Here is an 11,360-nt window from a genome sequence, read left to right on the forward strand (position 1 = left end):
AGAGCATCCTAATCTAAAACACAGTACAAAAAAGAAATTACTCTTCTGTCCACTGCATGCTAGAGTACCAAAGCTAAATCCGAGTTCTTGGCTTAGAACTGGACGCTTTTAAGATGGTAAGGCCTCTCAAAAGGCTTTCTCCTTTCTTGGGTCCTTTTGTCACATTTTCCACCTGGTGAAGACAAGAACAAAGGATCTCTGGGCATGGTAACTTCCTATTCACGATACCACCAAGAACTCACAAAGAACTGCCTCCATCTGCTGGCAGCAAAGAATTAAACCTGGACATCTTATAAATGTATTATTTGATGGTTTTACAAGGATGAATTTTTATACTATATAGATAAGATAAGAATAGCAAGAAAATTAGTTCAAGATTATAAAATCATTGACTTGCTGTAGTTAAACACATAGAACCCATTATTGATTTCACCTGCTACAGCATACATAATTCCAAAATAAAATCCTCTATAAATTTCACTATTTGTGCCAGATTTAGAAGTGAGTGCTAGTTCTAGTCACATGGCCGTCACCCTACTGGAGGTTAACAAGTATACAACATCTCAAAAAATTCAGTTTAAAAAGAGTTATCAATGTTATCCATCAGCTGTATATTGTTTTGCATTGGTAATTGCATCAACAGCTGTGAAAAATTGAGCTAACGCCACCTAAGGCAGTAGGTAGCACACAGGAGCTGTAACATCATTCTCCAGACTGGAGTATTTCTAGCAATTTCAGTGGGAGCTCGTGCCAGGACTGAGTGCTCTGCACAGCATCAGCAGTGCCATTAGATGGAGAGAATCCTGCATGTGATGAAGGACACTTGCAGCAGCTGTGCACCAGGAGAAACACAAATGTAGTTAAGTTTCTAAACCACGACCCTACAAACCTGCTTTGTCAAAACACTAAATACTACCATCTAAACTACTGACCCGCAAAGGAAAGTTGAGCCTACCTCATCTGCACACTGAATTACATTGACTGGAGGAGACTGCTTTGGTGGATCAGGTGGGCAAGAACTGGCCCTTCACTACCACTTGAAGTGGATTGAAATACACTGTCCTTTGGAAACTGCCTGAACCACAAAATGCAAATGACAATGTGATTGAAGTACCACAGTGTCTCTTTAAAAAGAAGTATAAATGTAAAATTAAGATGGAAATTCATAGACTTGGTCTTTGATCTCATGCTGGCTAGATTGAAATCTCATCAGGTTATAAACAAAGTGAGTTTGTTCAGTTGTTCATACTACATTGTGGGTATTTTGTTTCCAAAAAATAAAACCACAATGTTTTTAAGCTCCCATGTACATTATATAAATAACTTAAATGTTGAAAATAAAATAGAAATTACATCAGTGTATACTAGGTTATCTGGTAGTAGCTTTAGAGCAGAGGCCAAGCAGGGGAACAGCTAATGGAGCATAGGTCAAAATCACAGTCCATTAGAAGAACACCTTCTGAGAAAAGCACATACTCTGGCTTTGTCAGAGTCTGTATCTGAAGCTGCCAAACTACCCCTTCTCCTCCAGTTTACAAAGCTGTAGCTATTATGGCTGGATTCCAAGTAATAGAATCCATAGCCTTTGATTAGCTGCCTAGCTAATGCATGTCTCCTCACACAGCACTCCTCACGCTGGGAAAAGTGGTCCCCACCAAAGGGATGAGCAAAACCAATTAACAAATGCAGAACAAACTTTCTGAAGAAAATGCTGAGGAGAATAACAGTACTGCCTCACTTTTCTTTTGCTTAACAGCTGGCTTCTAGAGAAACCTCCCAAGAGAGACCACAGATGAAAGCCCAACTTTACTGGAATTTGGATAAGGACTTGAAACGTCTCTGATCTTCCAGATGAACATCCCATACTTCTAGACTGTTTGCTGTCCCAAGGTGGATTTACTCCTGCTAGAATGTCTCTATTTTGCAAAATTACTTCAAATTTAACAGATTCACGATACTGAAAACAGCCCTACAGTTTAGGTGGCCAAGAAGTAAGTACTCAGTTCTCTTTGCATTTCATACAAGACATGACTGGAACAGGTTGCCCAGAGAGGTGGTAAATGCCCTATTACTGGCAAAGTCAGGTTGGACAGGGCTCTGAGCAAGCTGATCTGGTTGGAAATGTCCCTGCTCACTGCAGGGGGGTTGGACTAGATGACCTTTAAAGGTCCCTTCCAACCCAAACTGTTCTACGACACTTCCAGCAAGAGTCCCAATACATTGGAGGCAGACAGCTTGAATTCAGGTCTGTGCTCCAAACAGACCTTGAACCTTTATCACTGACATTCCAGGAACTCCTGTTGCTCTCCGATGGCACCTGAGCACAGGTATTAAAAATGATATTTACATGTTGCACCACACTGGCAGCCATGCACTTTAGACTCTTTGTCAACTTAACTCTAAAGATAAACTATCAGTTCAAAGATCTCCACGGATTTAGTTGCAATAGAATTTGTCTTTGAAAATTGCGCTTTTTTTTACATTTTATATTAAATGTAAATTCTGTTTTACTTTTTTCCTCTTCTGTTTCATGTATGACATGTACAGTACCTCTTTGTATGAAGACATAATCCTTTCAATAGCATCTGCTCCAGAGATCAGCAAGTTTCGTGATGTAGTAAAAGCTTCTGTTCTTTCACTAACCATTGCCTGTTTCTGTCCATCTTCCAATTCTAAAAGTAAAAAAAAGTTTTCTGTTAAAATATTCTTCTGAAAACTATCTCTACAAATTAAATTGTGATTAGAATGTGAGCCATTATAAAGCAGCTTTTAAATTAAGAAAAAGTTAACTCTACAAAGACAACCTTTCAAAAAGAATTGCTAAATGTAGATTCAAAATCAAACGTAAACCCAAAAAGAACTGATAGCTTGGTAACAAAGAATAAGTGGGAGTATATGGAATTCACCTTCTTAGGCAAAACATGCTATTCTTTTATACTATTTGTCTATCTAGGTTATTTTCCTTTTGATATATCACTATTCAACCTAAATTTTTTAAAACATGAAAGAGTCAAACCTAAGCAATGATCTGAAACATAATTAATATAATTTTTACTACCTTTGCAATTATTCATTTTCAGCTTTACTTATTTACTGATTTCCTGTAAAAGGAGACATTCATATTGATGGAAATTTGGCAACATTATTACATTTCTATAAAAAAGCAAGAAGCTCTTTTATTATCAAAGGCATGGTTTAACTAGGATACCTCTCTCTCACAACACTGTTTCTCTCTACATCTGACTCCAGTAAAAGTTGTGATGCTTTGTTTATGGCACTGTATCCTATTAGCAAGAAAATTCTTGCTCCACGTGAAGGAGTTGTCTCACAAGAACATGTCAGCAACATCAGGTAAGGAGAAAACCGCAGCAGAAATCATAGAAGATACGCGAGAAATAAATCTGTTTATATTTAACATATCTACACATACTCTTGCTACCATGTGGGCTACAGATTTAACAGCATAGTCAATTTGCAAGGTTTGCTTCCTGAAGGAATTAAGATTTTTTTTAAAATGGCTGAATGTTTTAAGACTGAATGTTGTTTCAGTGTTAATAGTTGCATTACAAAAAAGAAGACAACAATGAAGAAGACAAAAACCACTCAAAGATTTTTCACATACAAGATTTAGAATGAAAGGTCTCAAAGGTTTTCTGTATCACAGAATATTGCTTAAGTCTGTTGCAGAACAGGGTCATGATTTTTTTTTTCTTAAGTTTGTAAAGTTTTTTAAAAGTTGTGTTGTTTTTTTTTAAGTTAAGCTACTGCTAGGCATCAGGCTAGGCAGGGTAAGGAGTGGATCCAGTGTGGCAACTCCTGCATCAGTAATTGTTACTAAAATCCTCTGTGGTGTTTGCACAGTGCTGATGATCAAGAAAATCCAGGAGGAATTCCCTGCAAGTATAATGTGACTAAATTTTATGGGCTAAAACAAGCAACGCAAGAGTATAGCATACAATACTTTTTTTTTTCTTGGCGAGTAACTGTCTCATCTCCCTGACGAGATCTCATTCTAGAATTCTGGTGTCTAGAAACCTGCATGAAGTACCAAAGCCAGACGAATCTTTCTGTCTTTATTAATTAAATCTAAATGTTTGGGGTTTTTTTTCATTTACACATCCATAAAGGTATCTCTACAAAATTTCAGCTAAATCACCGAAATACACGATGGATAATCTAGGAAAAACTTTTTAAAAAATCTTACATCCTAATTTTCCACATATATATACAGACACACATACAGACACCATCTATATGTTACTCTTTCTGGCCTCAGATGTTTTTTATAACAATTTTAAGACACATGTTCAACTTTTTTAGCTTAAATTCTACATTAGTACACTGACAACTAATTGTATGTAATGTAGCCACCTGAGACTCAGCAAGAGGCATGCTTTTTTATTTATTTATTTTTTTAAAGACAGAAAACCTCTTGCAAAGGGAGACATTACAAAATCCTTGCTCATGTAGTTCTCTTATTTTAAAAAGTTATTTCCACTACAAGAGGAATAAACGTAGGGGATAAGGAGGATTCAGTTAATTTATTCTTAAAAAATGAAATTTGTCTCTTTCTTCTCAGAGAACCAATTTTTGTTGATCTTGTTATAGCTCATGCAGCCCACGCTATGCAGAAACACCACAACTAAATTTAGGAATCAGGTATGGTTTAATTATACTAATGCAGCATTCCTTCTGTATGTAAATGCAGAATTTACTGACAGCTGCTTCCAGCACTCAGGCTAGGTCATCTAGCAAGAGTTTAGAGACAAACCACTTCATCAGGCATTTTAGGGGCATCTGAAAAATTAAAATTATACAGAACTTATGAGCATTTCACTGTTCCAAAACACAAGCTCTTGTATTACATGCCTAAACCACCAAGATCACTTTCCTTGAGCTTTTTGTCCACAACATTTTTCATATGGCTGGCCTCCTGTGTCTGAAGAAGTGGTGCCTTGTAACAGGGCAGACAGACTGTCTCTGTCTCATACAGAATCTAACATTTCCCTTTTCATCTTCATTTATGTAACTGATAGTCATACTTGATTTATAAACAAAGATAAGTGTCCGCCTTGTCTAGAGAAATCAAAGTCTTGCTTCCAAAAATAGTTACTTTCCACAAACTGATGAGAGACATGACATTTGGAACACCAATGGTTTAATACAAAAATAATGAGAAATGTTATCAAGTGGGAATCTTGGCTTTGCCAGTTAATTTCTTCCCTGAAATATGTAACAGAATTAGCAAATTTCAGTCAGAAATATCACCATCAAAGAAGATTCTTTTTTGGGGTTTATTGCAGGATTATTTTTCTACTTTATTTTTTCCCCTTCCTGAAGAAGTGTACAAAATCTATTGCTTTACACATTAGTCTCAAGTCTGGTCATGGAACCAGTTTTCTGCATATCCCTGATTCTAGCGATTTATCCTAAAGTAATAAATCCACTATCTCTTCCTTTAGATATGAACAAACTTGCATCTGACCTGCTGAGGCACAAAGCACTGTTTACCCAAGCAGGTCAACGGTAAGTTCAGGTCTGCTTGACTCTGAATACCAGTTGTACTTCGCACTGGTCTTGACAGTGCTGACTTGTCACTATTACGTTTGTGATCCATCATTATGATATGTCTCAGGTCTCCATAATAACCCCTATGCTTTAACGGTTTACGTTGCTGGTGGCAAATACTCTGCTTTACAACACGAGCCATTGCCACATCTTTCTTTTCTCCCACATTTGAAAAGTTATTTATCAAAAGAATACTCGCGAGTAACAGGAATGTTACTTAGTTTAGCATGAACATGAGTCTCTTTTTACTTCATGCTTTAATACCAAGGAGATACTTACAATGTGTGGTTACATGATTTTTTTTCTTGACTTTACTCGTTCCTGTCTTAGCAGAAAGACTTCTCTCACTTTTTCTGTTGTGCTGATAACCTTCACTGTGAGGTGAAACGGCTTTGTACAGACTCTTCTGTTTGGAATAGGACCTCCTGATATTTTTGAAGCTGTTGCCAGGATGCCAGCCAGGGTCCTTGATACAGTACCCTCCCAAGCCGTGTGATGGGCAGCGGCTCGGACAGCTGAACACCCAGCCATGTACCGATACAACTGCAAGTAAGCTAAACCACGCGGGGGCTGCACAAAGTCATCCTACAGGCTGAACGAAGCTTGTCCAGCTGGACAGCCCTGGCTTGGAATGTAACTACCCAGACCTGCACGGAACAGAATTCACTCATTCCTGATGAAACGTACCCAGCTTAGAACTGATCTTTCTGCAGACGTTGTAGGATCTGTGCTTAAAGAATCCCATTGAATTTGTAATAAATGCTGTGGTTCTAATTACGCATAAGGAAGCCTGTCGAAGCAAACTTCCCCACTTGCCTTTCACCACCCCTCCTTAATTACTTCCTTTCTGTTCATTCTCTCTTTTTTTTTTTTTTTTGAAAAATAGCATCTGCAATAACACTACTTGAGTCTAGTTTCACTTCCTGGAAGGATGTCAAAAATGATACCATCCAAGCCTAGAATCTGAATTTCACCTTCTCTTCTGCCAAGGAGTCAGGTAAAAACAGCAGCTCCTAACAGGTTAACATGTAAGAGAGTAATTACCTATAATTACACTATGGTTTATGGAAGGAAGAGATAAGCCCTCTAGGAAAGTTAGTAGTATCATTTTATAAAGTAGCAGGAGATGCTGCAAAAATCAGCCTGCCATCCCAGCAGTGAGAGATGCTGCAAAAATCAGCCTGTCACCCCAACAGTGGCCAGTAAAAAGGACAGCAATTATCATTATAAACTCATGTGACACAAGGATCCTCTAAGTCCTGAATTCATACTGGTCATCAGGTTTATGTTCAAAGTTGGATCTTTTGCATTGCTCTTTCCTCAGCTGACTTGTTATGCTTGAAAGTTATGCACAGGATATGGATGTTGTGATAAAATCTGTGAATAATAAATAAATGTGAATGGCAGTCAAGGGAAGTCCAATCTTTAGAGGACATAACCTTAAAGAAACATTTAGGAATTAAGTAAAAAATGGTATTACCGCCATCTGCAAATCCCGTTGCAGTGATGATGGGCACAGCGACCATAATCATGCCACAGCTACTCCAGACATACTTCATCAGGAACTGCTCTATCATGACATACCATAGACGTTTGGACAAAATTAGATTCATTTGATCCGCCAAAGCCTTGTAGCTTTTCTGCAGTTGTTTCATTTCTACCTACAATTAAAAAATAAAGCATTTATACAATGCAACAAAGAAGCACATGTCACACAAGGTATGTTCCCATACATGCAAGAAATAATCAGGTACCCAGAATTGTGACTTCTAACTCACACCTGCTGCATGGTACTTTATTTTCACAGTGCTTCAGTCTCACAGCGAAAGTGCACACCTTTACGCAAGTTAACAGACCTAGTTCTTATTTACACCATCATCCCCCAATAGCACACTGGCAGGTTTTCAGCTCTTTTGAGATCTCTGATATACAAAAGGACAAGGCAGTCACAACAGCTGATTCTAACAACCAAAATAAGATTGATTCCACATCCTTTTAATAAAGCTGCAGCTGTAGAGTTTCACAGCAACTGAAACTCTTCACATTGGAGAGCGTTTGGGGATCAATTATCTCCAATGACCTGAAGTTGCTGAGCTGATCCCTGAAATGCAATGCTCCTTGTTTTTGCAGACAGTCTGGAGGAAGAGAAAACTATCCCAAGAGGTTTAACAAGTCAAAGACAGTTGCAAATCAACATGATGTAATGCGTTCAGTACAAGCCAGTATATGTGGAAACTGAAAAAATGTTTCATTTAGCACATTTAAAACATTACTATAGTCAGCTTTTGAGAACGATTGCTTCTACCAAAATAAACCATTTACATTATATAATCACTGCTCAACTGAAAGAGCTTTCATTTTCACCTTACATGAAACAACTTCTCTTTTGCAAATCATGTTTGGAAGATGTTACGGCCAAAATTCACTTCTAATAAAAACATGAACACTTCCTTAATAAGGTGGCTTTAAAACAAGCCATTAGTTTATGTAACTGTGACTGCTGAAGTACTGTACTTAAGCTATTTTAAGACTCTGATGACTACATCTTTGCTTAGCTATGTAAAAGAGTGTCAAAGGTTGTAGTGCTCTCTGTGCTATCACGGAGTTTTCCCCTAGACTTTCTGGTGTGCGCTGGCTGCGATTTCTGCAGCATTAAAACTAGTAGTTCATAAACATGGGGGGGGGGGGGGGGGGAAACAAAAAGCCTGGAAAAGTTAAGTAGAATGGACTGGGTAGGGGAAAAACAATAACAGAGATTAGCTTTCTAGAAAACCATAGGATGCAGCTGCAAAACAGGAACATTGTCAGAGCACAAGGGAACTACGGTCCGCTCCCCCCAGATCCTGCCTGTGAGACGGCATTTTCCCAGGAAACGGGAAGTGCTAGCTGTAAACAGGTTTAAATGTCAGAGGGACCCAAAGTGCTCGGGGAGGGCAGCAGAGGAAGCCCAGATCACGTTCGGCACTGCAGGAGTGACCCCAACACCTTCCAATTTCTCTTGTCCTTACCTTGTGCCCTCGGTAAAAGGCGATCTCTTCCACGTTGGCAATGATGCGTGAATGCATGAAGCGCAGATAGCCTTTCTTGTGAGCCTCCTCAGCCACCAGCTTGCCAAACTTGGGCGAGCAGGCTTTGAGCACGCGGGCCGTAGCATAGACGACGAGCCCAGCCAGCACCGTGGGCCCGATGGGGTTAGCCCCCCGGGACCGCGCTGTGCGGATGAGGGTGTAGGAGGTGAGCATGACATCCAGGATGGGCTTGGTGAGGTTGGAGTAGAGATGCGCCACGGACTGCGAGAACATCATGATGTCCTCAGTGAGGGACTGGTCAGGGTTGGCCAGCCGCCCGTCCATGCTGATCACTCTGTAGTAAGTCTGGTTGGCAAAGTAGGTCTCATAGGCGTGATCCACCAGGCGCGTGCGGAAGGCGAGGGCCAGCTTGCACTCCAGGTACCGTATGGTGCTGTTCACAAAAGTGGCTGGGATGGCAATCATCAGCCATTTGATTAATTTGAAGACAAAGCTCCTAGGCTGTTTTTCCACGATGCTTTTCACAATCTTCCCGTCAAGGGCGGCCACATAGATGGAGAGGAAGGTCCTGGAAACCAAAGCGACCGAATGGAGGCAGAGCAAACCCAGCTCGGCGCTCACCAGCTTTGGGAAGAAGAGCTTGCGTAGTTCCAGCAGCTGCTTGAAAAATTCCGCGTTCACGGCCGGGGAGGCTCTGCCCCGGCTGCCGGTGCGGTGCGGCGCCTCCCGGCCCCCTTCAGTCCGGCCGGCATCCTGCGCGCCGCCTCCGCAGCCCGCCCGCCGTACGCGCCTGCGGATGATGGGGTAGAGGATTCTGAGCCCGTACGCCGCAGCCAGCAGGCACGCAGCCCTCTGCGCGGCGCTCACCCGGCTCCACTGCACCCGCCGGGCCGCCGCACGCAGCATGTGGGTCATCCTGCCCCGCCGCAGGCACCGCTTCGCGCCGGTCCTAGCGGCGGCGGCTCACGCCCGGCGGGCAGCTCGGCTTCGCCGGGTCTTCATCGGGCCGCCGGGCACCGCGGCTCCCCGCCGGCCGCCGTGCCCTGACAGACGCCGCGAGAGCCCTGCCTCCGAGGGGTGACGGCCGCCTTCAAAGCGCGGCGCGTTGCACAGCGCAGCCCGGCGCCGCGCAGCCCGCCCCACCGACCACCATTGGCTGCGCCGCGCGGGGCGGCACCGGCAGCGGCCCGGCTCCCCCGCACCGCGGCCCGGGCCGCAGCCGCTCGCTCGGGGCCCGGGCGCAGCGGCGGCGGCGGCGGCAGCGCGGGGCCCGCGGCGACAGCGTGTCCCCCGGAGCTCGGCCCCCGCTGCCCCGCCGACCCCCCGGAGCTCGGCCCGGCTGCGCGGCGGGTCACCGGAGCTCGGCCGGGTAGTGCCGTGGCTCGCCTCAGGCTGCGGCCGGCCCTTTCCTTCCGCCTGCCCTGCGGAGCAGGCACCGCCTCCGGCCCCGGCGACGCGGGGGAGGCGGCGGCGGCGGGGAGAACTGGGGCCCTGCGGCACTCCCGGCGGCGGCGGCGGGGCTCCGCGTTGCCCCCGGCGCCTGCCTGAGCCCGCCCCCGGCGCGGGAGGGCTGCACCGTGGCCTCAGGGCGGGCGGCGGCTGCGGAGCAGGCCGGGCTCGAGAAGCGCGGCTGGGCGGGGGGGCACGGCGGCTCCGGGGCACCGTTTTCAAAATACGCGTAACTTACGCCCTGCCCTCCTGTCAGGAGGAAGCCGGTGTTGGGCTCTCGCAGCGTTATCGGGCAAAACCACCCCCGACCCGGCCGCACGGTCCCTGCAGCAAAACCAGGCAGAATGTGCGCAAACGAATTAAGCCAGCTGTCTTGCTGCTTTGTTTTTCGCTTTTCCTAATTTCTTATTCCTACTTGCTTGGAAAAGGTGCTGTATTTGAAATGGCAGGGGGAGGATCAGAATACTTAAAAAAATGCTTTTAGTCCCTTCACACTGAAAATGAAGTAGTGGTATGTGACAAAGCGATAGTTTAGGAGATATGTGTGTAAAAAGAGGTTTGAAAAACCTATTAGGTTATAGAAAATCCTATTAGGCATGTTCAGGAGTGCTGAGGAGCCCAGCCTTCCCCTGGAAATGGAAGGGGAGATGAGGCCACCTACCTCACCATAACTGTATACACAGAGTTAAATCAAGTGACATGACTGACATTACCCTCTTTGGAAAGAGTGCAGTGATGCTGTTTAGATAGCAACACAAGATTCAAGATGAAGAAATAATATCCTTGGTTTGAGAAAGAAAGAGAGTGCTTTGCTTTTGAAAATCAGACACCACTTAGCAATGCGTCCAGGTGCCTTCCAAAAAGCCCAGCGAGACAAGACTAAGTAAGATCTATTTCTCGCTTCTTGCTAGGAGGTTGCACGTCTTGTGTCCACAGTGGGCTGGACAGTTATGTAGAGAAGATGTGGTTATGGAGAGAAGATGTGGGATAATCTTGGAGCTAACAAGACTTTCTGCCAGTAACGACAGGCTAGAGATCTGGATAGAGGCCCTTCTAGCTTGCAACTTTTTTTTTTTTTTTTTTAAATACAGTACCCAAAATAAAGCTGGGAAAATGTCAAAACCTGACCTAGTGCCGTACAGCTAACATTCAGTTAGTAGGTAGGCCTGGTTTCACTGCAGATTTTGTCAGTAAAATAGAAAGGTTTTTCACAGCACAAAGACACAAGATACACTGGCTAAGAAATTGCTTTGCCTAGGGTTTGTTATTTCTTAATCATGATCTCCAGTTGGATACTTCCCATTCTGGCTTCTG

The 11,360-nt window shown here is 43.7% G+C and overlaps 1 protein-coding gene across 2 annotated transcripts in view; it reads right to left on the bottom strand.

Annotated features, from left to right (window-relative positions):
- The window catches only part of ABCD2 (ATP binding cassette subfamily D member 2), a 49,837-nt gene extending 40,164 nt beyond the window's left edge, over positions 1-9,673 (bottom strand). Inside the window, exons 1-3 of one of the 2 annotated variants that reach the window (XM_055711336.1) lie at positions 8,577-9,673; positions 7,052-7,229; positions 2,551-2,672 (exon numbers count right to left, since the gene is read on the bottom strand). In XM_055711336.1, the coding sequence (XP_055567311.1) occupies positions 2,551-2,672; positions 7,052-7,229; positions 8,577-9,512 (1,236 nt within the window). In that variant the 5' untranslated portion in view covers positions 9,513-9,673. Of the gene's footprint in view, positions 1-2,550; positions 2,673-7,048; positions 7,230-8,576 lie in introns of both variants that reach the window. The other variant, XM_005446338.4, reaches the window with a different exon arrangement.
- Positions 9,674-11,360: the final 1,687 nt, after the last annotated feature.

Source organism: Falco cherrug, chromosome 5, assembly GCF_023634085.1.
Source record: "Falco cherrug isolate bFalChe1 chromosome 5, bFalChe1.pri, whole genome shotgun sequence".
Taxonomy (NCBI): Eukaryota; Metazoa; Chordata; class Aves; order Falconiformes; family Falconidae; genus Falco; species Falco cherrug.